This window comes from Leopardus geoffroyi, chromosome X (genome assembly GCF_018350155.1).
Source record: "Leopardus geoffroyi isolate Oge1 chromosome X, O.geoffroyi_Oge1_pat1.0, whole genome shotgun sequence".
In the NCBI taxonomy this organism is placed as follows: Eukaryota; Metazoa; Chordata; class Mammalia; order Carnivora; family Felidae; genus Leopardus; species Leopardus geoffroyi.
In genome coordinates, this window is record NC_059343.1 from 110,883,078 (window position 1) to 110,910,221 (window position 27,144).

At 44.1% G+C, this 27,144-nt stretch overlaps 1 protein-coding gene across 1 annotated transcript in view; it reads right to left on the reverse strand.

Moving 5' to 3' along the window:
• GPC4 (glypican 4) overlaps nucleotides 1-27,144 on the reverse strand; it is a 110,383-nt gene that overhangs the window by 23,989 nt on the left and 59,250 nt on the right. Inside the window, exon 2 of the mRNA XM_045472490.1 lies at nucleotides 14,114-14,272. Within this exon, the coding sequence (XP_045328446.1) occupies nucleotides 14,114-14,272 (159 nt within the window). The remainder of the gene's footprint in view (nucleotides 1-14,113; nucleotides 14,273-27,144) is intronic.

The window sequence follows — 27,144 nt, forward strand, 5'->3', positions numbered from 1 at the left end:
CCCTCCTTCCTTCTCTCTCTCTCTCTCTCTCTCTCTCTCTCTGTCTGTCAAAAATAAATAAATAAACTTAACCAAAAAAAGTGCCCCCGACCAAACATGGAGCAGCAAAGAAAATATGGTGCCTCTTTCAAAGCCAGAAGAACATTAACAATCTTATCTTCTCATAATGGGAAAGCATAATGGCAGGCAAATCAGAGGCTGAAAGCTGCCTTCAAATAGTTTCTCAAAACCTGCACTGGAAACACAGAAGCCTTTTGGAGGGGATGTGTGCCTTTGCTTACTTCCAAGAGATTCCATACCTATGTCCCTAACTCGTCACCAGGCATAGTTGCTTGATGCTTGAGGCTGAAGTCCAGTCTTCTGCATTCCAGCTTTACAAACCATGTGTGTTTTGTTTGTGAGGGTAGTTTTGCACAGAGAACGGCTCTTTCCTTTTCCTTTGGTTGAGCTTTTCTTTCTACTACCATTTATCTTGTATTTCCTGGGCTTTCTTCAAGGAGAGAAAGGAAAATGGATTCTCTCTGAAGAGGTGTAAAAAAAAAAAAAAAAGGTTGGGAGGCCAAGTCAACTCCTCACCTCCATTACAACTGCACAGTCTGGCATTTTTACCAATGTTCTCTCCCTGGAATTAGACCAGAAAGAACACAAGGAGATAGGGGAACTATATGAAAAGCATTATTCAAATCAGGTACCTGAGAGGCCTCTGATTTTCTCCAAAATCCTAAGTGATTCTCAAGTGTGGCCCCAAGACAGGCAAGCAACACCCCATCACCAGGATACTTGTTGGAAATGCCAAGTTCTTGGGCCCCACCCTAAACCCACTGGATCCGAGGCCCTGGGGATGGAGCCCAACCATCTACAACCCTGCTTCCCCTAACATGTGAGAACCACTCACCTCTCAATAGAGATCAACACCAGCTCAGGGCTGTGCTAATATGAAGCATGTGGGTTAAGCGTTTTAATTAGAGGAAAATGTCTTTCCAATGAGTTGGGTTTTTAAAATTTCTTTTCTTGCATTCTTGGGTATGATTTATGATGTTTTCGGGGGGACAAATGTTCCTGTGTGGAAGTCTCTACTAAGCGTGCAGATGCAGGTAGCACTTTTCTAGAATTCAAAGCTGAGGAGTCTTGCGGTAAGAAGAGACCTTAGTACATGTCCAATGAGTTGCACACATAGCTCCCACATACTGGAAAAACAAAGCCTGGTCATTGAGATCAAAATGCAAGCCTTCTGTCAATCCAGTGCTATTAATATTTCACGATCCAAAAGAGAAGATTCCAAAGGTAACCACAGGCCCGTCCTTAATATTGGATTTTTATTATAGTGCTCATAAAATTGGCACACGTCATTTAGCGTAGAAGTAGGATGTTGAAAATTATTTGACTTGTGCTTTGATGACTCACTTAATAAGTAACTCTGAATACTCGCATTTCTAGTGAATGGCATCCACAGGTTTTAAGGGTAGGGGCAGAGTGGCATTTCAAAGGTATTTTAATTTAAAACATCTATAAAATGTCAGAGTTCGTTGTTTAGGCTTCAAAGTGCTCCAGGTCAATGAAATGCTCAGACACTAAACATTTTATGGACAAAAATAAAAGTCTTAGAGTTCGTCATTCAGATCAAAAATCTATGGGTTGGTGTAGCTCTGTATAACATAGCTTTGGAGTATAAGAGAAATGATCTAATTAAGAGGAGAACCGATTTCAAACCGGCATGCCCTCTGTCTAACACCATCATGGACCTTACTTTGTTTCCCATGACTCAAATCCGGTCTAGAAAGGGTGTGTGTGTGTGTGTGTGTGTGTGTGTGTGTGTGTGTGTGTGTGTGAGAAGTACATGCGCTGTGTGTTATGTTAATTTAAACTTTAAGAGATTAGCTTGGCGCTACATACATATTAAATTCTAATTCCTTTGATTGTTCAGAAAATTCATTTCCTTTCCTTCACACTTTAAAGACTCTTTAGTGTGGCTATATAAGTTGCAAATATAAAGATCGTTGGAGTGGGCTATATATAGAAATTCCATAAAACTGATATAACAGGTTAAAATCTGATAATTTAATCCCTCCTAATGGCTATGCAATTTGACAAGTATTTACTGAGTGGCTATTAGGGGCTCAAATCAAAGCACACTGTTTTACCATGCATTTTAACCTTCTGGCCGAATCAGACTCCGATCAGCATTTCCAGAAAGACAAATTTCCTTCATCCAATTCACCTTCACTATACCACCAACCCTCCACACGTGGTTTTACGTGCCCCAGAGATTTTTAAAGCATCTATAAAATCCTTAATCCTTCGTTTCATATAGCAAGTTTTAAAATATTCGTCTCTTTCACCTATGGAAGTTAACAGAACAAAAGTGAAGGGATCCCAAGAACCCAAACTAATTTCTCTTTGGACTTCTTATGGTCCTGTTCGGTTGGACTATGTGGCCTATGCCATTTGCCTCGGACACCTTGCAAGGATGGCAGGCGTAGTTTAAATTCTAAAATCCATACTAAGGGGCACCCGGGTGGCTCAGGCAGTTAAGTACCCAACTTTGGCTCAGGTCATGATCTCACGGTTCATGAGTTCAAGCCCCACATCAGGCTGTCTGCTCTCAGAGCCTGCTTCGGATCCTCTGCTCTCTCTGCCCCTCCCCCCAAAAACAAACAAACAAAAAAAAAAAACATTAAAAAATAAATAAAACAAGATCCATACCAATTACTAGGCACCTGGGTGGGTCAGTCGGTTAGCATCTGACTCTTGATTTCAGGTCAGGTCACGATCTCACCGTTCTTGAGTTTGAGCCCCAGGTTGGGCTCTGTACTGACAGTGTGGAGCCTGATTGGGATTTTCTCTCTCCCTCCCTCTCTCTCTCTCCCTTTCTGCCCCTCCCCCCCTCCTCAAATAAATAAGCATTAAAATCCATACCAATCAGGTACAATATCAAAGCATAATAATTTGCTCTAAGGAGAAAAAAAGAGAAAACGGGAGAAAAAGCTTTTACATCTGCTACTCCTATCAAACTAGCAGCTTTCGTAGGTTATTATAGAATTCTTTCACATCCCCTCTCCCCCTTTCCTTCCCAGGACACTTCCTTCTACAATGAGGACTAGAACGTGGATTAGACATTCAGGTCCCGGTCCATTAGCCATCAACAGCAACCTCATAAATGGTTGTAACGTTCATCTCCACTTTTCCCCCATTATTCAGAAATCAGGATCAGGGTCAGAGCTTAACTGCTAAGGAAGAACCTCGTAGGCGTGAAGACACCTCGAAGTCATTCCTTCTTAGTCACTGTGTCTGAAGCCAAGTGTAAGACACTTAGTGGCTCAGAGAGAACCAGCTAGAGCAGTGTAAACCAGAATTCCACAACGACCAGAAGCTTAGTTAACTGGCATTAGGTCTCCCCTGTGGCAACTGCTTGTATTCATGAAAAATGCCGGGCAGGGAGTGTGTCTCAACTGATGCTACCAGTGGCTGAGAGACAGTCAGAGAGAAGAAGACTGTGTATAAGCGTTGAAAATATGGTATCTGTGACCAGGGTTTATTTCTCCTTCAGCTTCCAGTTTGGAGGCTTAAGTGTTTACGTTCTAAGGACCAAGCTACTCCCAGGTCTCATGAAGGTGCACCTGACATGGGGGTGGAAATAAACACTGCAACATGCTATACATATCCAACCCGGAGTGACACAGGGGGGAAAAGCATGGGACCTCTCATTGATGAGCTGTGTGACCTGGAATGGACAGAGGAGCTAACCTCTCTGATCTTCTGTTGCCTCATCCATAACATGAGGCGGTCACTACTCATCTCACATGGATGATGGCCAGCACGTAGGAGATGCTCAAGAAATGGACACTTTCTGTCAACTGTCCAGGGCTATTTTGTCACCTTTAGAGTGTCTTCCTGTCTACAATCACTTAAATCTTTCTTTTGAAGCTGGTTTTTATCTTTCCTGGCAGAGTCAAATAGTGTCCAGCTCCGGGTACGTAAATGAAGCCAAAGCTGGAGATGGATTAGGAAGACCCAAGGCCTTACACAACTGGGAGCAATTTAGTCAAGGGAAATGCTTAACGGCTCTGGCTTCCAATGCTGTGAAACATCTCAGACATCTACGATGGTGGCAGCTGCCACTGAAACACAGCAAAGAGAGAAACCTCAACCCATCGAACAGGTTTTGTATTATATTAGGAGGGAGTATCACACACACCACACATAGATAAACACAGATCAGGGCATTAGATTAAGCCAAGAACTGGGGAAAGGAAAATTAAGAAATAAGCGGCAGGTCGGTCCCCAAGCCTCCCCACGTATGTCATTTGCACACCGCCTTCTTTTCCTGGAGTCTGCTCGGTACATCGAGTATTTTCCAGCTCTAAAATGCGATTATCCTCAATGTCAGGAGTATCACTTTAACATGGGAAAAACTAGAATGAGAAGGCAACTTTTCCATATACGAGTTTCCTCCATAAATATCCTGTCTTTTAAAAGAACGAAAAAGAACATCATGTACAGCCACTTGTCTTGCATCAAATGAACATTCAAAATTCTCGAAACAGGTCAAAAGGCCCCCGGTTCTGCTGTTAAATGCCATTAGTTACTCCGTTATAAACAATCGACTGGCCATTGATTAATGAGCTAGAAAACATTCTAGAACTAACCCATGACCTACAGAGACTGGAAGCCCTTTCTATTCAATCCGTTTGGCGTGGTGCTATAAATTACCACCTTGTATTTATATTATTATGAAGCTGCTTTTTACACAGATGGATTAATTTCCTCTTTACTGTAAAGACTGTATTTCACAGCCCTGGTATGGTGTGCAAACAGTAAGTTACCACCTCGACGAAATTCCTGAGAAAAGAAGCCTGTGAGTGCTACAAATCATACCTTTCGCACTGTGAAGAAAACTCCGAGAGTTCTATTCACCCCCTCACCCAAGATCACGCATTAATAAAGAATGGTTGACATAAGCATCTATAAACGTCAGAGCAAACGGAAATTAAAAAAGCATCTTACGGACTGAAACCAAACTGAAACTTTGGTCTTTGACCATCTCCTCCTGTCTTGCTTTTTCAGTAGTCTCTGTATTTTAAGTTTTCAGCAGGGACTTTCCTCTATCCTGGCATAATCTTACACTCCAAAAGTGCCTGTGAGGGCATGGTGTACGAAAAGGACATATACATGGGGCACCTGGGTGGCTCACATCCAGCTCTTGATTTTGGCTCAGGTCATGATCTCATGGTTTGTGAGTTCAAGCCCTGTATCAGGCTCTGCACTGACAGTGCAAGGGCCCGCTTGGGATTCCCTCTCCCCCTCCCTCTCCCCCCCTCCCTCCCTCCCTCCCTCTCCCTCTCTCTCTCTCTCTCTCTCTCTCTCTCTCTCTCCCCCCTCTGTCTCTGCTCCTCCCTTGCGCGTCCTATCTCAAAATAAATAAACTTTAACCAAAGCTTTTTTAAATAAAAGGACATGTATTTGACTAACACTCATCAACCGGTGGCATCTCGATAGACCTCTCCTAGGTTGATGACAAGACAATTGCCAAGTGCAGGCCTTACTAGGGGCTGCGAACATATGAAAAGGTGCTAGGGATCCTGCCAAAGTAGGTTGATCTTCTTAATTAATGCATTTCGAACGCTAAAGCTCCTTATGTTGATCTCTCATGGCCCCTGTCTCATGCTACTGTAGCCAGAGACATAGGACAAATACTGTAAGGCCCCTTGTACTGGACCTCGTCCCATCCATACTAAGGGTCTACCCAACACCAGCCAGTTTCCTTTAACGCCCATGTTTCTGCTCATTCAAGTGCCCAGAGAAGGCAGAGGGGATGCTGAAGCTACCCCAGGAGGGTAACTTCCATATACTAACCTCTATGTGGATCTACTGTATGGCCTCATACACAAACCTCATCATACAGTCTAGGTGCGCATGACCTAATATCAAGAGAAAAGTCAGGACAAAACGCAGCATAATCAGTTATGATGCCAATTTGCATCCACCTGCACAAAACACGATGAGGTAGGGCCAACGTTGACATAGACACAATGAGTGTTAGGGACCTGGGGTAATTTTTTTCAATAGACGCTGCTCAATTTTGAGCACCCAAATCACTCAGTGACATTTTAGAGCCAGAAAAATACTATACCTTCATGTATCCAAACATTACTTTATTTCCCTTTATTCTATTCATTTAACTTAATTGCTGGAAGTTTCCATGCATGTTTCTGCGGTCTACAAATGGTCTACAGTGAGCACTGACACTTCAGGAGAAAAAAAAAAAAAACATTTTCTTCAAACACCACCAAAGCACTTCTTGTATTTTTCATAAAAATGATTTTTTTTTTTCCTATCAAGTATCCCTTTCAAATTATTGCAATTTGAAAGGTATGGAGAGGTATGAAAAAAATATAAATAAATTGCCCACAATCCCACCACTAAAAGAGAGCAACAATGGTTTATCAAATTACCTCTTTTTCTCCATGAAGATATGCATCACATGTTTGAGATCATACCGTATTTGTACCCTGTTCTCAGGTAACACCGTATGGTTAACGTTTCCTATATATGATTAAAGATTCTTCAGAAACATCACCTGTGGGGCACCTGGGTGGCTCAGTCGGTTAAGCGTCCACCTTTGGCTCCGGTAATGATCGTGCAGTTCATGAGTTCAAGCCCCACATCCGGCTCTGTGCTCAGGGCTCAGAGCCTGGAGCCTGCTTTGCATTCGGTTGTCTCGGTCTCTCTCTGCCCCTCCCCCACTCACGCTCGCACGTGCTCTCTTTCTCTCAAAAATAAATATTAATTTTTTTTTTTTTTTAAAAAGAAACATCGCTTTGTAACAACTGCGTATACATGACACCGTACGGACAGGTCACAATCGTTATGGGACCCTTAGACCGATTTCCTGTTTTTCATTATTATAGGTAATGCTGTGATGAACGCCCTTGCACATCAATCTGCACGCAGACCTTTCTGTCCCTGAGATAGACACCTACACGTGGAATTAGTAAATCAAAGGCTGGGAATGCATTCGAAACTTCTGACAGACTGACCTCCAGAAAAGGTGTGCCCACGTGGCACTCCACCTGAGTCACATGTCTGAGTCATATTTATTCCGAGAGTTTCGATGGCTTTGCTAGTTCTTTCAAGAGAAGGGGGGGGGGGGGGGACGGAGACGGGAAGGGACAATAAACAAGAAAGGCCTGACCGGCTTGAGAATTCTCCCAGTCAATCAGTTGGGAGTCAGTGCTAGATCAAATACGCCCCTTTCTTTGCCTGGACAGACAGCCGCCCGCAAGAGGGTGGGCAGAGAGGAACAACAGCGTTCTAAACTCCCAGGCTCAGAGTGCAATGAACCAACAAAGTAGATAAAAGCAGTTCAGCTGAAGCTCTTCCATTTATTTACTTGCCTCCAAACAGATCAGCTGCTTCTTGCTGCTGCCGCGACTTCTAAAGAAGTCAAAGCTAACAGCAGAGGCCCGCGGCGAAAGCGCCCCGGGCGGAGGGATCCTTGGAAGCTGCAAAGTATTTGCAACCCGCCCAGAGCGCCAATGCTAGGGCCACAATTGGTCACACTTCAGATAACAACTCAAAAGGCAGAAAACTTTTGTCAATACAGAAATGTGTGTGTTTTGTCTGAGCTCTTGATTTGATTACAGTAAAGCTGGCAGTGGCTCTTTTTCATCAAGTTTCACAGAGAGATTATAAAAGAGTTAGCAAAAATGCTGGGCATTTTAGTCTCCTTCGCATGGAAGGAAAAGAAAATAGAATCGTAAAGGAAAGGGGAGTGCGGCTTCCCAACGAAATCAAAGACCATTACTATTATGATCTGGAAAAGAGCGCTACATTTGCAGGATGGCCAGAAGGCCTCGGGTCTCTCTCTGTAGTTTTGTGGCTGTGGAATGTTGTCCACTGCACTGTGGCAGAAGTTTGAAAAGCTAACACATTTCTTAAAAAGGCCTTAACGGATGAAATCTGAGGTGAGGATGAAAAAGCGACCCTAGGTTGTATGTACGTTAGACATTTCTTTGACACATTCATTTTGAGAATATTTAAGACTTTAAACAAATGTTACTATTTATTTGAGAGGGAGAGAGAGACAGAGAACGTGGGGGAGGGGCCAAGAGAGGGAGACACAGCATCGGAACCAGGCTCCAGGCTTTGAGCGGTCAGCACAGAACCCGATGCGGGGCTTGAACCCACGGACAGCGAGACCATGACCTGAGCTGAAGTCGGAGGCTCAACCAACTGAGCCACCCAGGTGCCCAAGACTTTTTTTTTTTTTTTTTTTAACGTAAAAACCTCCCAGGGGGCCTTTGGTTAAAGTCAATATGGATGTGCAAAGGAAAATAATAAAACCATGCAGCTGAAAAAATAAAGTCAGAGGTCAGGGCAATTCCGGAAATTTCAGTTTGGCTAATGGCCATGAAGCTGGGTTGGACGTATCTGCCTTTTAAGGTGAGCGGCCAGCTTCCTCCCACCGAGGTCACCGCTTTCGTGGGCATGTGAATTCTAATGCCATCAACTCCCTGCACCTCCACGCTGGTTATCCGACTGGCCTAATGAAGTGGATGGCCAGTATGAAGTCTGGGAAATTTCCAGTCAGTGATTAAAACACAGATTTGGCTAAATCTGCAGAGTGCGACATGTCCTGCCTTTGTGAAATGATAGAAAACAAGGGGGCGTGAGGGCTTAAGGAAAGGGTGGCCACTTTGATTTGCACTTGGCCCATGCAGATAGATGGGACAGACAATTATTTCTTTTATGTGCGTTTTAAGCTAATTCAGAAAATTTCTACTATTATTCGAGTTAACAAGCTTCAGGCTCAAGGGAGGGTTTTCAAAGACCTGCGGAGAGTAGTGGAGTTAAGAAATCATAGCGGGAAAATAGAGGGTACCAGACAGGCGGCTAATTAACATCTTGTAAGACCTTTCACTAAAGCAGCTGGTCTAGTCACATGTTTAGAAGATTCACAGAATTTTTAGAATTGAAAGGGTCTTTAGAGAGCATCCAGCTCAACCCCCTCATTTTATGGATGGGAAAACTGAGACCCAGCAAATGTCAGAACCAGGCTGACAATTCAGTGTGCTGTCTCCCCAAAGTTACTCCATTTGCTCCCTAAAATGATGAATCAACAGAGTTTTCGCGATGGGCTAGCATCAGACAACCTATCTCCTTAAGATTTCTTCAACATGCAAACCAAACCGTTTGATTCGGGAAGTTAAGCAAAAATATACTCGCATACTTGTTAACATCAGTTTTACTACGTGATTCAGAGATACTGAACACGGCAGCTCTAATCTTCTTAATCTATTTGGGTTGTTTGAACCATGCTTCTTTTAAAAACAACTAGTCTCTCACAAAACACGACATTTTGGGGTGGGCCTTTATGTTGTGGTCCCAAAACACGGATTACGCCCCACTTCTATTATTTCTATTCCTCTGCCTGGCAATTCTTTCAAAGCCCCCTGAACTGCGCATGTGATTAGCATATTCATGAGACAACCGATTCAGCTATGTTAATTAGCAGTTCTCCTTAAAAAAAAAAAAAAAAAAAAATCCCAGAACTCGCCAAGAGGGGGAGCAGCCAGCTCTGTCACTATCGCTTCCCGGCTCTAGGTGTCTAGCCTAGGATGATGGATTTCTGGCACCGAACATCGTAAGTTAAAGAGTGGACAGAGAAGATTACAGTGTGGAAAAATAAAGAGGTGAGACCTTAGACTCAGATGTGCAGGTTTAAAATGTGAGAAACCCGAGAATTCTGTGGGGGAGATGCGCTGCCTGAACGTGTACCTCCATACTTCACTCGAGCCTGAGAACACACACCTGCACACAGTTGACAACTTAAAATAGGATTTACAGGGGCGCCTGGGTGGCTCGGTCTGTTAAGCGACCGACTCTTGATTTTGGCTCAGGTCATGTCACGGTCCTTGGGATCGAGCCCCATGTTGGGCTGTGCACTGACAGCGTAGTGCCTGCTTCAGATTTTCCCTCTCTCTCTCTCTCTCTCTCTATCTCTCTCTCTCTCTCTCTCTCTCTCTCACACACACACACACACACACACACACACACACACACACACACTAAATTCTCTAAACTCTAAAAAATGAATTTACAGACTGTATAATCTCTTCAGATGGGCAAACAACAGAAAACTAAACGTGTAGAACAAAAAAAAAAGCCTTTAGGGATGAGGGAACTGGCTTCGAAACACCACATTTGGCACCTGAACTCCGGAGCTTCTCAAGGCGGAATGATGGAAACTTGGGGTAATGGGATGGTCTCTGGTTAACGAAGGCTAATCCCCTAAAAAGCCTACAAATCTTGTTTTTGTTGAAAAGTTTATAACAAGCAATTGTTCCTGTCTTAGAAAGAAGTGGGTATCTCATAAACAAGACTAAAGGTTTTAAGTTGCCTGTGCTCGGGGTCACCACTTTAATTTTCTTTATGTTTGTTTATTTTTCAGAGACAGAGAGGGAGAGAGAGAGCGGGGCAGGGGCAGAGAGAGAGAGGGAGGCACAGAATCCGAAGCAGGCTCCAGGCTCTGAGCGGTCAGCACAGGGCCCGATGCAGGGCTCGAACTCCTGAACCACGAGATCATGGCCTGAGCCAAAGTCAGACACTTAACTGACTGAGCCACCCAGGCATCCCTAAATTTATACCATAAGCTTGGAAATAGCAAAAGATGCTCCTTTGAAGTTGCTGGACCTTGTACATTCCCATGTGTCCCTTTCCTATTTCCTCAGGACTCACCCTCAGCCTTCTTTATACCACCTTGCAGCCCCATCATGGTTCTCCAGCTGCCATCCTGCTGCTCGGTCCAACCTTCTCTCTTCCATTCACCCCAAGAACCTCGGGCTTGTCCTTTACAACGGCTTGGACAATTCTTTGAGCAAAGCACCCTGCCCTTGGATTTCTGAGCATCAAGACAACCTCTATACGATTTTACTCACCATCATCTTTAGGCCTGAGGAGTGTTAGCAGTTCCTAACGGCCATCCTTAAAAATCAGTCAACAAACACGGCACACCCACATGAGGCTTATGGTTTGTTGGATAGCAGTCAACTGACATTTTACCATACAAAAGCATTTCATTATCTCAGAAAACCCAAATTGGAGGAAATAGGCAACATATCCCAGACCTGTTCTGATCACCAGACCAAACACATTTCAACTACTATTCCCTCAAAAGAAATTTAATCTATTCTCACTACCTTTATTGTCTATGCCATAGTTGAAGTTAGAAGAAACAAACTAGAGTTTCATAATCATTTTCATGACCAGTTTTGAAACTGACACAGTATTATTAAAACACTTATTGAATGTGAAACCTGGTAGGGAAGGGCAAGAGAAACTTTTCTCTGTAATTTTTTTTAATGTTTTTATTTATTTTTGAGACAGAGAGAGACAGAGCATGAGCAGCGGAGGGGCAGAGAGAGAGGGAGACACAGACTCTGAAGCAGGCTCCAGTCTCTGAGCTGTCGGCACAGAGCCCGACGCGGGGCTCTCGAACTCACAGACTGTGAGATCATGACCTGAGCTGAAGTCGGACGCTTAACCGACTGAGCCACCCAGGCGCCCCTGTTTTCTCTGTAATTTTTGAAAAAAACTTCTATTAACACTTACTGGTGGTGTTTCTCTGTGTGGCTTCTTAAAAACTACACGTTGGAATCATATGAGTAATGCCACAAAACAATGGGGAGCGAGAAGGGGAAAAGAATAGCTAAACCAGCAGGCCTGGAGGCGAGAGAGGTCACTAACGTCTCTCATACCAGGAAGAGACAGGTCTAACAGGAAATGGGGCAACTTGGGGGTGGCGGAACTTGAAAACTGCTTTATCTCCAACTCCATCATGCTGCCGACAGGTTAGTCGTTTGTAAAGAGCAGGACTTTTTCCTTCTAAATGACGTGATAAAACCCCAAGGGGTCATTTTTTTTTGGTATCAGCAGCTCAAGTTTTCAAAGATGGCTATCTGATTATCTTTCTAGGTATTGTCCTCAAACGTTAAAGAAAATGCTTGGGTTACTGTGTTGAATGAGAAATGCCATAGTCAAGCAAATACCAGTCTTTCTAATAATTACAATAATAATTTATATAAAAATAAATATAATTATAATTAATATAATATAAATAATTTGTATAATAATAATAATAATAATAATAATAATAATTAGACCACCAATATAGACAGAGGTGGTCTAATGATGTCTTTTGATATCAACACCCATCTCTGCGTGGTATTAGCATGTTGTTAAGGACTCTTTATAGTTACAACATGTGCGGTGAGTGGGGTATTGACTAATAAACAGGAAAGAGATATAAAAACATTTGTAGGGGCGCCTGGGTGGCGCAGTCGGTTAAGCGTCCGACTTCAACCAGGTCACGATCTCGCGGTCCGTGAGTTCGAGCCCCGCGTCGGGCTCTGGGCTGATGGCTCAGAGCCTGGAGCCTGCTTCCAATTCTGTGTCTCTCTCTCTCTCTGCCCCTCCCCCGTTCATGCTGTGTCTCTCTCTGTCCCAAAAATAAATAAACGTTGAAAAAAAAAATTAAAAAAAAAAAAAAAAAAAAAAACATTTGTATCCAGGGGCACCTGGGTGGCTCAGTCAGTTAAGCGTCCGACTTCAGCTCAGGTCATGATCTCACGGTTTGTGAGTTCGAGCCCCGCGTCGGGCTCTGTGCTGACAGCTCGGAGCCTGGAGCCTGCTTTGGATCCTGTGTCTCCTTCTCTCTCTGCCCCTCCCTAACTTGTGCTCTGTCTCTCAAAAAATAAACAAATGTAAAAAAAAAAAAATTAAAAACATTTCTATCCATCCAGGAAAAAGGAGGACATAAAATTAAGACTGAACCCAATTTTGCACAGCAACTGTTGATAAAATGGGTACGAAAAATGGTATGCTATGTAGGGAAAACTTCAGTTCAACTACATTACAAATTAAATATGCTCTCATGGTCTAGCCTGAGAACCCAACACTTATTAAATTGGTTATAAGTTTCAAATAACAAATCTCGAAGCCAACATTTGAAATACAACCTGTTCTTTAGCTGGGGACTGCCTTATCAGCTATATAAATCTAATTTCATCCAACTTCTCACCATGGTAACAAGCCCTTTGCAGAAATACTCAAAGACATTTCACATCTCGAAAATTTGCCTTGTACTTCTTCACCACACATAATGTCAAGAAAAGCACGCTTCAAAGGTACTATGTAATTAGAATGGCCTTTAAAACAGGCACAAAGAAAACCATTCCTATGAAACTTAAACCTACTTCATAATAATCTTCAGACTGAGTACAGAGCACCAGAGAAAAGAATCCTGAGGGGTTTGGGATCCCACACACCCTGGGTTTTAAAGTCTGTTATCGGTAGCGTTGCCTCCGATATGATTGAAGCGTCTCTCATTTGGACCCTATTGGCTAGTTGTTCACTATTAAAAGAAAGTGCGCCTACGAGCTTATGTTTGGCACAGGGGACCGAAATGGGTTTGGTCATGGCTTTACGTGGACAGACCACACCAAAGTGCCAGCTGAGAGACGAGGCCCAGCTTAACAGCAATTATAAATATAGTAGCTACTTCTGGGTCATCGCTGCATGGAAACCCAAGAGCTGAGTTTTAATCCTATCTGTGTACCACAGGGCTTCTAGGAATTCTAGTGGTCTCTGAGGAATCCAGTTTGAAATCTAATTGGAAATCCAGCATCTGCAGAATCTCTCTGGTTCTGGTAAGTTTTCAGACGCCTGCTTTTTATTAGGGAGGTTTTTTTGTTTTGTCTTTTTTTTTAAGCAACTTGCGTCAACAACACTATTTTGCGCTCACCCAAGAAAATAAATGAAAGCCTTTCAATTAAACTACGCTAATCTCTTTTTTTGTCTCCTTGTGACCATATTTCCATAATGCCTCCCATACAGATTCTAGAGCATCCAGAAGGGCGCTAGCAAGGACACTGGCGGACTAACTCGCCCCTAGGATCCAACAAGGAGAGTGTCTTCGGAGAAGGCAGGGGAGCTCTGAAAAAGCAATTGGACAAACTGAACTGTCACCTCTAAAATGTGACTCGAATAAAAGGTAAAGACCAATCCAAGAGCAAAGCACGTCGATGCTTACTTGGACCAGACTTCCAAAACCTACCGTCAAACTTCTTGTAACGGGAAGCAAAGATGGCTTGCAAACGATTGCACTGTTCGCTGACCACACTTTTGAAATCATCTTTACTTTGCAGGCTGTATTTCTCCTCCATCTCCTGAGAGCAGCAGGTATAACCCTGAGGACAGATCTTCAAATGATCACCTGGAAGATAAAACGTAAGACAATCAAGCTCCATTATCATTCATCAAGGCCAAGAGGGAAGAGTTTGGCTCAAGTGCACACTCTCTGCTTCATTTCCACCTGTGAGGTTCCTGCAAAGGCCTAGGCATCATGTGTATCTGAAAAGTTTTACTAAACTAAAAACATAGAGCGGGGGGGGGGGGGGGGGCGGTAGCTGGCTGGCTCAATGGGTAGAGCATGCGACTCTTGATCTCAGGGTTGAGTTCAAGCCCCACGTTGGGGGTAGAGTTTACTTAAAGAAAAAAAAAAAACTAAAAACATCCGTTCTGTTATGGGAAAGCGAAATAATAAAGCCACCTACAAAAGACAAAAACTTTTGATTCAGGAACATTGCTACACTACAGGAAAATCGGTGCTGCCAATAAACATTATCGTTCAATATCAACCAAAGTCTTTTTTTTTATATATATAAACTATTCAAGATTCTATGAGGCATAAGTTTTTCTAGCTTTTCTGAGTTTACATTCCAAGAGGGGGTACCTTAAGGAAGAATGATTTCTAAAATACATGACAGCCGAAAACTGAGCAAATACACCAGCGGTAGTTATACTGAGGAGAAGCAAAGGGATAAGTGGATTTCAAGGGGTTGTCGACCAAGAGGAAACAATGCGAGTTCACACTGGATAATTTCAGGCTATGATGAGTCACAAAGGGTAATGGCAGGTGATCTTCAAACTTCAGGTTTTCTTGTCCAGCACCCTCTATGCAGTTGTTAGACACTGTGTGACCTTATGATACTGGGATGTGTAGCCACTCATCCCAATATAGACTAATGGCATCTGATAAATATAATCTTTATGTAGTGATGTAGCCCTGAGAGTCAAGAGAAATGTCAAAGATGCCATCACTCCACAGCAGCTCAGACACACAGAGTATCTCCCCCCCCAAACCAACTAGGTTCTGCTTGTGGTTCGGACTGGACGGTGTGGAGGGCTTTTTATGTTTATTTATTTTATGAGAGAGGGAGAGAGCACACGTGCCGGCGAAGAGCAGAGAGAGATGGGGAGAGAGAGAATCCCAAGCAGGCTCTGCATCATCAGTGTGGAGCCCGATGTAGGGACCGTTTGTAACTCTGAGATCATGACCTGAGTCAAAAATCAAGAGTTGGACGCTTAACTGAATGAGCCACCCAGATACCCCTGGAGGGCTTTTTTTTTTTTTTAAATAGACCCCAAAGTTCACCGACACCTTGTTCCTTCGGCCACAGAACAAAACTGTGCTTTGCAGAGACCATAGCTCTTCCTCCTAATGACCAAGAGATGCGGTGTCATTGAAAACTAAACCCAAACAGGTACCATCCCTTGAGTTGCTCCACAAATCGGTGTGATCGAATTTTTACAGAGGTTTACAAGGATTCACTGCCACTGTTCCTTCTACTATTGCTGTCCATGTTCCATGTAAGATGAGGGGTCTGGAAAAAAAAATCAAGATCTCAGGAACTCAGGAACTGAGTATATTGAAGACATATGCACTTGTCAATGGTAAGTGTGTACAATAAATAAAGGGCCGTAGAATGATGAGCAGATCAAACAAGTAACGGGAAATGAACTGGACCGTGAGCTGGCCATTGCTGCTTCTTGGCTGCGTGTGCTTAGAAGTTAAGTCTTCACCTAAGACAGATGCCAATGTGGCCTCGGGGAGGTGGGGGATTTCAGATAAAATGGAGTTAAGGAACTTAATTTGACTAAACTAGGACTGTCAACTGCACGTATGCAAACAATTACATGATCATATATATTCCTGATCATTCTTCCTTCCTGGCAATTAACAAGCAGGGAGAATGTTACTGCCACACAAAAAGGGGTGTGTGGTATTAAAAGACTATTTAATAGAGAAGGCGGAAGGGAAACAATCTTCAAACAGCTTCCTCATCCAGAAACTGCTAAAAGTTCCTTTTGGCATTTTTGAAACCCTTGGTCAACAGATAAATCTAACAAAAAATGTGTGTGTCGTGGGGGTGGGGGGAGGGTTGTGTATAAGAGTTTAGAAGCTTAGATCTCATTAGTCGAAGAAGAAGGTTGCTAAGGCTCAGTTTTCTGCAAACACCTTTGTTACAACCAAAAACAAAACTCCCTCTTTGCTGGCTTAACAAGTTCACAGCAGGCCTTTGGTGCTGAGACACATAATTAACAGAGAGATACCCAGTGGTCTCCAGGTTTCAGGGTTGAGGATTTCCCCCCAATATAGTCCCAACGTGTGAAATAATATGAAGAACCCCAACTAGTACAGTACTTGCTGTGGTCGCATTAAATAATCCATCACACTTACACCCCACATAGAAAATTAATTGGAATGCTCAGAATGAGAACTTAAGACACGCAGGGCTATATAAATGAATTATAATAAGGGAGCAGCTACCCTTTAAGACTGTCACAGGCTAAAATTCATCACACGCTGGTTTTCAAATGCATGCAAAGAGTCCATTGGGGTATGCACTGCATTTCCGAGGCAAAACAATTCATGAGTTTGGAAAACAATCTATGTTCACCGAATCTTAACAGGGTTCACATATATAATAAACAAAGGGGCCACTTATTGGAAGCCATCAAAATAAGCTTCTAAGTCCAAGGAAAACTACTCCTTTTTCCCAGCCCCAATGCAAGCAGGCAGGCAAACGCGCGCACGCACACACACACACACACACACACACACACACACACACACACACCGGAAGCCAGAAAATTCAAAGAGACAGCAGGAAAGAATAATTTTCTACATTTAGGAAGGTGCTAGACATTGAGGGGTTTAAACTGACCCACAGGAATTTTGCATTGAGGAGACACCTTTCAAAAATGGGTAACAGCAATGAAAGTTACCAGCAACCTGCTGAATGCACGCAGCACCGTTTCCACAGATACATGTATACACTGGCACATCTAAAAGGCCCAGAGTGGCCCATGTACTCTGCCCATTTCACAGCCACCAGGGGCCCTCAGCAGGACTTTACGGAGACCTGTCTACAACAGAACACTGGAATACATATTTGTTCTGGCAATACCTAATAAGGAGTCCACTTTCATTTTAGAGAGGTCTTTCCAGGAAGACTTGGTCTAACAGTAAAAGGCTTGCCTTGGGTCAAGGATGACAACAGGATGGATACTTGGCTAATGCTCCTGCTGGCAAAGTGGTCTTGCCCTCTGTTGCAAAGCAGCCCCTCCAACAGGCCACTTATTCTGTCGGCATTTCTAAACAGCATTGCTTGAAAATGTAACGTGACGTTCTCGCCCAAAGCCCTGCCTGAGACACACGCAGTCCAACCCATACCTGGTGAATTAAATCCCAAGCTCAGTGCCATGACCAGTTCCTGCTGATGAGAAGTACGAGGAGGAAAAGGTGGGGGCAGTCTGGGTGCATTTGAAAACAGAATCAGAGCTCGACATTCTGGTCAGAACTTGACCGATGCATTTGATTTTTAAAACCTGCATACTTCTGGGGGCGCCTGGTCAGCATGCGACTCTTGATCTCTGGGTCCTCATCTGGGCCCCATGTTGGGCGGGGAGATCGTTTAAATAAATACTTTAAAAAAAAAAGTGCATATTTCTACTTCAAGTGCCCAAAATGGTTCCTATTAAAAACCAAGAGCACACGTATTATTTCAGAGACGTTGTTTGTCTGAGACATTCCTAAAATGCTGTGTCTGGATGAGAAACGCCTTTTCTTTCTGGAGATCTCCTTTCTAAACCTGGTGATCCCTTTCTCATTTAAGAAAGACAGAGCAACGCTCTCCTTGGGCTGAGAGAGCTGAGCACAGGGACGACAGGATCCAGTATGGGGCAGGGAGACAGCCACTGCAGGGAGGGGGGAGTGCTGAGCACGTGCCTTTTTTTCAAAGGGCCCTGGGTATTTCTGATACATACAATTCCATAAGAATTTTTACTTGAGGGGCTCCTGAGTGGCCCAGTCGGTTCAACACCTGATTTCGGCTCAGGTCATGATCTTGCAGTTTGTGAGTTCGAGTCCTGTCAGTGCAGAGCCTGCTTTGGATCCTCTGTCTCCCTCCTCTCTGCCCCTCCCCAGCTCATGCTCTCTCGCTCTCTCTCTCTCTCTAAAAAAGGGATAAACATCTTAAAAAAAGAATACATTAAAAAAAGAATGATTACGTGAAAGGCTTAAGCAGTAGAACTACAGATGAGCTATGAATAGCTGTGAACCAGTTAATTGTAGTTTCCTCTCTTTCCCTAACTCAGCTTCCTCCGTCCATGACCCCTGGCTGCAGGTAGGGTTTTCTCCACGTATCTCTTCTGGTCCCTGAAAACTCCCCTGGCTGCTTTCGCTCCTTTCCTCTCCCCGTACTGTTCTTTGTTGCTCTACCCCGTATCTTCTGACTGCGCAGATTATGACCCTGAAGAGGGTTTTTGTTATATTTGTTGTACTTGTTTCGAGTTCCCTGTTCTTCATTTAAAAAGCAGGTAAGTTGAATGCTTTATGCTTTTCTAAGGAAGCACCTAAATTAAGTTGCTTTTTGTACACGGCCCTTGATTAGTTTTTTTCTTTGTGGGTCAGTGGCCTTCTAAAGAAAACAGGTCCCCTAGCCCTGTCCTCGGAGGCTCGGATGAGATTCAATGAAGCATGCTTTTTAAAGCTTAACTCTATGTCATTAAAAACAAAACAAAACAAAAAAAAAATCACTCAAAAGAGCCAAACGTTTTTCAATCACACCAGCTCTATGTAATTTCTCTTTAGTCTTGATATCAATGCCTTAGTTTTCGAAGCTGAACAAAGACAATCACGATAAATTACTGCTCAGTCCTGCCGAGCATGTATTGGCTCCTTTTTGGAAGCGCTTCAAATCAATGGTTAAAGAAGTAGGCACTGCACATGAGGCATCTAGCCCGTGCTTTAACGGGACTCTGTCGCGAACAATCTGTGGAAGTGTGCTTTCTCGTTTTCCCTCATCGACCTTCCCCTCACCAAAGGCTGGCTCTGATGTACAAACGGGGTGCAGCTCACGTCAGTGGATTTCGGCTGCTCCTACCCACCTTCCCGTAGAAAATGTTACACGTGGCGGTTAGTTCTCAGGCCAGCTCTCTGCTTATTTACTATCAACTTGACTACTTTTAGCTATATCTTACAACCACTTCCTAGGTCTTTCTCGGAAAATGCCTTTTGAAGTCCAACTAGATGCCAAGAAAACGTCTCTCCAGTGCTCCCATATCCGGGCGGAACGGTGATAAAAGAATACCTATGGTCACCACTAAGGTGTTAGCTTTCTGCACCTGCAGGAGATAAAGTAAGTCTCTCGTAATTAGTCCCCCAGAGTTCGAAAAGGAGGGAACAGCAGCCAGAAACCTTTAAGGGACACAGTGGCAGAGAACCCAGGCTTGCCTACACCAGCATGATTTGTAGGGCAGACATCCTCTGCACCCCAACGGATTTTACCAAGAAAACAACCAAATGCTCTCGGTAAATAATAGACACACAAATTGCACCCTAAGGGGAAGGGCTGGCCGCCTTGAGAAGAACAGACTGGAAGGCCCTTTGCAAACTGCAAATGTAAGAGACTAGATAATCTTACATTGGTCTTTCCTGCAGAAACCGAGTGCCTCGCTTGGGTTTTGATGAAAACTTAGCACTTTACAAGGAGGGGTTTTTAGGGAGTGAATGTAAAAGGTTCCAAATATTTAACACTATTTGCACCTTTCATTCTGTGAGGCTAATGGTAGTCTAGGGATAAGAAGACTGATGTGGGGATTTCAGGAACTGGGTTTGAGTCTCAGCTGACATGATCCACTGTAGGCTCTTGGGAAGGCTCTTGAGCCTTAAAAACCCCTTCGTAAACAAGGAAGCATTATGTCAATGTAAAAAGTGCCATGATCGGGGGATCCGGGTGGCTCAGTCGGTTGAACATCTGACTTCTGCTCAGGTCATGATCTCGCAGTTCTTGAGTCTGAGCCCCACACTGGGCTCTCTGCTGTCAGCGTGGAGCCCACTTCAGAGCCTCCGTCCCCCTCTCTTTCTGCCCCTCCCCTGCTTGCGTTCTCTTTCAAAACTAAACTTTTTTTTTTTAAGTGCAACAATGAAACAGAAAGGAAGAACATTAATTATGCCCTGATAAGCCACCGAAGTTCTCCATGAAGAGACCTTTCTGACCACTTGTACTAGCTGAGGGACAGGGGCCAGGAGGGCAAGCACCCTGTCTCCTCTGGCTAGTTCAGGAAAATTTCTTATTCCAGCCTGGATTTTAGGGGAGTAAAGATGGCCAGAAAGGAGGTATTGCATGGCATGCATAAGTGACGGTTTAGTGATGACAACGAAGCACAGACCTCCTAAGGGCCATCAAAAGCAAAGTCCTGGGAGCTAACGGAGGCCTGGTGATGAAATAAAATGTATCCCGGATGGGATCCCGGAAGAAAAGAAAACGATACAGGGGGAGAACTAAGGAAATCACACAAAAACTTGCAGGTGAAGGTTTAGATCAGTAGTGATTTTATTTTATTTTGTTTTATTTTATTTTTATTTATTAATTTTTAACATTTATTCATTTTTGAGAGAAAAAGAGCATGAGCAGGGAAGGGGCAGAGAGAGGGAGACACAGAATCTGAAACAGGCTCCGGGCTCTGAGCTGTCAGCACAGAGCCCGACGTCGGCCTCGAACTCACAAATTGTGAGATCCTGACCTGAGCCGAAGTTGGACGCTCAACCCACTGAGCCACCCAGGCGCCCCTATTTTATTATTTTTTTAACATTTATTTATTATTATTAAATAATAATATTATTAAATAATTATTTATTATTATTATTTTTGAGAAACAGACAGAGACAGAGCACAAGTGGGGGCGGGGCAGAGAGAGCAGACACAGACTCCGAAGCAGGCTCCAGGCTCTGAGCTGTCAGCACAGAGCCCGATGCGGGGCTCGAACTCACGAACCGTGAGATCATGACCTGAGCCGAAGTCGGTCGCCCAACTGACTGAGCCACCCAGGCGCCCCAGGCTTATAGCAGTATTATTCATAGTAGCCAAATATCCATTGACGGGTGGACAAACAAAATGTGGTATATCCATATGATGGATCATTCAGCCGTAAGAAGGAAAGGTATGTGTTACTGCATGGCTGAATCTAAAGAAAATAAAACAAAAAAAATGAAATGAAATGAAATGATGAAATGAAATGAAATGAAATGAAATGAAATGAAATGAAATGAAATAAAATAAAACAAAAGCTAAATGAAAGAGCCAGTCACCAACATCCACATACCGTAGGATCCCATTTATGTGAAATGTCCAGCATAGGCCAATTTACAGAGGCAGAAAGTGGATTCGTGGTTGTCTAGAGGAATGGGGAAGTAAGGGGAGGTTACAGGTAAAAGGCAGGGAATTTCTTTCTGGGATGATGAAAGTGTTCTAAAATTGATTTTGGTGATGAATCCACAATTTTGTGAGGGTATGAAAAGCCGTTGTACACTTTAAATGGGCGAATCATTTAGGATATGAACTATATCTCAATAAAAGGGTTAGTTAAAAAAACTAAGGAAATCAGAAATCAGATAGGGACTACAGATAATAATACATCAACATTGGCTTATCAATTGTGACAACTTACCACCCTAATGTAAGATGTAAATTTCCTGTGCTATCACTATCCTCCCAACTTGTGTGAATCTGAAACTCTTCTAGGATAAACAAGTGTGTTGCTTCTTTTAAAAGCAAGCTTCAGTTCTCAAGGGTGTGTATACGTATGGAGGGGCTTTCATCAGGTTTTTAAAAAATATATAAATACTTGGTATAACTTTACTAATGGGAGCTACATTAAGCTGTTATTTGCTGTAAGTAATTTTCCTAATCCCTCAATTGCTACTTTACTCTTTTTCTAATTTTGATTTGTCCCAAAAGTAAAAACAATTCCTTGCCATTGGTCTTAAGAGTTACCAAAACAGTTTCCATCTACTTTCTAGAGCTAAATTCACGTAGCCACAAAGTGAGCTAAAAAGCAGGTTGCTGGATAACCCCGGGGCCTCCACGCTGCCTGAGAACCCCAGGAGGAATATGCAACGTTCTGCTTCTTGGGAACAAAGAAAGAAAATCTCTAAAGGTTTTTAATAATCCCAGGAGGGAGAGGGAACATATACATTAATCCAACCTCCCTTTGCGAGAAGGAATGGAACTGCGGCATAGGATATGCAGTGCACATGGAAAGCCTTAAGTCACTTGACCTAAGCCTTAATAATAAAGCACATCAATTATAGTCATTATGCAGATGTGGGATTTGAGATCACCTACCAATCAGTAGGAGAAATGCAGCTAGTTAGTATTTTGCACACCCGCGCCGAAACACTGCTCTGGAGGGCTTAAGACTGCCAATTATTTTTAGGTCCACTAATCCTGCAAGGTAGGCCAGAGAAGGCCAATCAGAAACACAGACATGTTGAAAATCAGTTGTATTAGGTTTTTCTAAGAATACCTTCCTGTGAGTGTAGTGGGAAGAGTTAGGGTTGCTGCTTTAAAGCTCCAGGCTTCATTCCCATGAGCTTGCAACAGCTTTCAAATCCACTCCAGAGAGAAATCAACAGGGTTTTTATTGCTCTTTAAATGATAAGCGAATTATGAACCAAAGTTTATGCCTGGCAACCTCAGAACCCGCTTTTCACTGCACCAAAGGTTTACTAAAGGAAGGCATATCAGCCAAAATGAGCGAGCGGCGTGAAACGCACACTCCGACCCGTGTCACCATCACGTTAGAGCAGCCAGGGCACCTGCCTCTATTTTGCACATTTACAACCACTTTGTCCAAGGTCTAGGACCCAGCAGGAATACTACTGCTGGTGGGTATAACCCAAAACCCTTCAACGATTCGGAGGATCCAACGAAGAGTACCTAAGCAATCGGTGCAGATAAAGGCTCACAGGACTGTTGGTGGAGACCTTTTGGGGGGTTGGCGAGGGGCAGGCTTCCCGGGCGTGTACCTGGGGAGCATCATTTCAGAGTTTCTCTCGAATCCCAATTTCTAATCTTCATTGGGCTCATAATTTAACCGAATGCCTGGAGATACGGGATTCCAAATGCCTACGTTATATATTCAGCTACAAGCAACAAAATAGCCTAGAGAGGAATACCATCTATTGGCTGGGACACTTTTGTCTCTGGTGCCCAACAGTTACTTCTGGCACCTGTGAACTCAAACCACGCATCACAAGCCCTGGTAGAGGAAGACCCTGGTGGGGTCATCTCTAAGACAGCTCATCGGGCCAGGCTTGGAGGGCCACAGGGATTCTCAGGGTGGGGAGACGCTGGCCGCCAGCACCTTGCTTTTTCTCTGCACACACCTAGCGTGCACCAAGTCTTAAGGGTTGCCCCTGTGAGCAGCCTCTGGCGGGCAGTCGCTTAAAACTAGAGAACAAGTGAATGAGGGAAAGTATCCTCAGGAAAACAGGGCGTGACTTTCCTTATTATTTCTAAATAATCTCTGAAGAAACCCCCAGGGACCTCGTTTTCGGATAACCTGCCAAAGCCACTTAGGTTTCACAGCAAGAGCAGAAAGGGTGAGCGGTGAAGTCCCGGGTTTATCACAGGCGTGGAAGAAAATGCAGTTGGTGGGTGGGGAAGCTCACAGACACTTGCTCGAAGACAAACATCAATGCCTTTCACTTCAGATACATTTCATGGGTCGAGGGGGTCGTGAACGTTTTAAAAATTATCTTCGCTGTTTTCCTAATTGCTTTCAGCTGCGGTACCTAGGAACCCAAAACTCCTCCTTAACTTCTTTTTACTCTGTCTCGCAGGATACACCCAAAATTCCTCTCCAAAATACCGTGTGAGACTAGGTTTTCAGTAAATCTGCTTTCTAGGAAAAGCATACCCCAAGAACAACATACTCATTAATCATGAGTCCTCCCAAAGATATTTTTTCCAAATGGCTATCTAGAAAGCATTTACACTAAGTGATAGCAAAGTCGGCTGCTTCACATAAAGCGAATGATACTCTCACATCAGATTTCAAGCCACCCGAACCATTCTTTAAAACTCTAGCCAGGCATCAACGAAACGGCAAAGAGGAAAGAAACATTTGCGTTTTCAATGCTTGTACTTCATTACGTCCCTCAAAATCCACTTCCACACGACTCTTGTTCAAGGTCTCAGTGAGTTACAGCTTACTCTAATACGGATCTGCATTGAAGGCCTCTTAATTAGAGTCCATTCCACGGAGACTAAGCTCCATGGACAGGAGCCACAGCTGAACAGGGGTTCATTGCTCTAACACGAGAGGAAAACTCCTGCACCTTAGCACAGGCATATGGAGAAGGGGCAGGGTCCCCCTGTGGCAAGGCTGAGTCTCTCTGACCCTCAAAACCAGCTCTTCTCCTCACCGTTATCGAGCCCCCTAACACCCGGGCCTGCCACCTTTGGGGCATACACCCTAGAACGGATTCCTTTTTAGTGGGCTCTGCTCATGTCGCTATCCAGAGGATTATCTATCTGTACCCTTTGCTTCCTTCCTCGAAGTCAACTGGAACGAACAGTCCCACAATTCTGTGGTGAAGCCAACTACTCCAAGGTTCCGGGGCTCGGTGAGCAAACTCACAAACAGCTTTTGGGAAGCAGATCACTTGCACTGGTTTCCCTTTGTCCACATAGATCTTTAGTTGCTTGAAGAGCACAAGGTCAGTCACCCGCCAAGCACAGAATTACTCTTATAGAAATGATGTTGCCTTTCCCAGAAGATGGAGTCTGCTGAAGTTTCCAGCGTTCCCACTCTTCATTACAGGTCCTCTCGGCTTACCTTTATAGGTGATGCACCTCGCGTCTGATTGGGATTTATCCTAATGGCAATCTCTTAGCTCCTTGGCACCACTTGATCCCCCAATCTCACCTTTCAGAATCTTTCCTTTACGATCAGACCGGTTGATTAATTACATTTGATTTCTTCATTAGGATTAGAAAATCCAGTGTATTTATCACTTGAACTAGTTACTTCGATCGGTCCACCTCAAGAGATCATCTGGGAAGAGAACGCTGCCCCCAAATTTTCCCCAAGCCTAAATCAAAGAACCGTTCACGTTACCTAAACTAACCTTGGACCTGATTCAGCAACACACAAACACTAATGCAGTATTTACCAAGCGCCTCTTATGTGCCAGATGTCATCCATCAGTGCAGAAAATACAAAAGGCTTGGTCTCCACTCTCGAAAATTACAAGAGGCCCAGACACGGATTTTATTGTTGCTCTACACGCTTTTTCTTTCTCCCTCTCACTCTGTAATCTGAATTCCTCCAGCCTCTATCCCCTCAAATCTCCGAGGTCCTCTGATCTTCTCCTGGAACAACTCGAGTTCAAAAGACAGGAGAGCTTCTCACATTGGGGCTTCAACAGATATGCTTTTGGAGGTGCCTCTGGACAAACTGGGGGAAAGAGTCACGCCCTCAAATATCATTTACGTGCTGCCAGATACACTGGGTTCATTTTTTGAGTCATCCAAAACTACGGAAGATATGAGCTTGGACTCAAAGCAGAATCTCGTAACGAAGGAGATAAGCAAACTCCTTGGGGACCTACTTCTGCTGCCTGTCTTGGTCAACAAAGCAAAATCCACAGACCAAAAACGTCTCGCGCAGATGCTTCTGAGTTAATTTGGCTTGACACATCGGGTCACTAAACATTCCCATTTATTTTAAAAACCTGCACCTCTCAGACGATGTCAGGGTTTTGATTTTTTAAAGTGTCGAACTCTGGGGGCACCTGGGTGGCTCAGTTGGTTGGGCATCCGGCTTCAGCTCAGGTCGCGATCTCACCGTTCGGGAGTTCGAGCCCCGCGTCAGTCTCTGCGCTGACTGAGCCCGGAGCCTGCTTCAGAGTCTGTGTCTCCCTCTCCCTCTGCCCCTCCCCTGCTCATGATCTCCCTCAAAAATAAACGAACACTGAAAAAACTAAATAAATAGAGTATTAAACTCCGGTCACTTGAGGATGAGCTGCCCTAAACTTATGTTGCAACAGACAATCTCTCCCTGGCATGGCTCCATACCATTTTTTGCAACTGAGGTCCCAGGAGAGGAGTTTTTGTGCCTTCGAGTGACCGTAACGACAAACCGCCAAGGAGTTGAGGTACTACAGAGCTCCTCTCTGCCCCACTAGGAATGATCCCTGTTTGTTCTGGGCTCAGAAACTCTGACAAAAAGGTGCTTGAAGCGAAATGTAAGGTGCCATGCCCACTGCGTTCCACTTTACTCTCATTCCTTAAGGATCACACGGAAGGAAAAGTAAAGGCGGATCCTGGGCACTGCACTGAAGTATTAATGGGACTATTTATTTACGACACGAAAAGATTTACTTCCTTGCGGAAGAAGATGGAAGGGGGACCGCTGCTTTGCCGGCAGGTGACGAGGAAAAGAAAGAAACCAGTCATTTGCTTTGCATTCAAGTCTCCACAGGCCCTATTCAATTTTCAATTCCTGACCATCCTCAGATACAGGCCTGCCAGATAAGAGGCCTCACTCATGGTTACCCCGGGGCCACGTAGATGTGAATGTTCCAGAAAAAAAACTAGCGCACTGGAGGCGGCCTGGACCTCATTACTGCAGAACTATCAGATAACCAAGAATGAAGGGCTGCCCGTTACCATTTTTGCTTTGGGTGGGGATGAAAGGAAAGAGGCCATTCTAGTTTGAGCCTCTAAGAAATGCAAGTTGCCGTCACAGGGCTGACACTGGAGTCACCGTAGAAGGGTGCTGTCACAGGACCTAAGTAAGGGACGCAGCAGGGCTCTGGAAACCTTGGCCGAGCGTCAAGCTTGAGACGTACGTGTCAGCTTGCTCTGGGCCAGAGCAACTCGCCAAGTGGGTGCCTGTTTCCTCATTTCAATATCCGACTTGCCTTCCACACATCTTTCGGACCATGGGTCA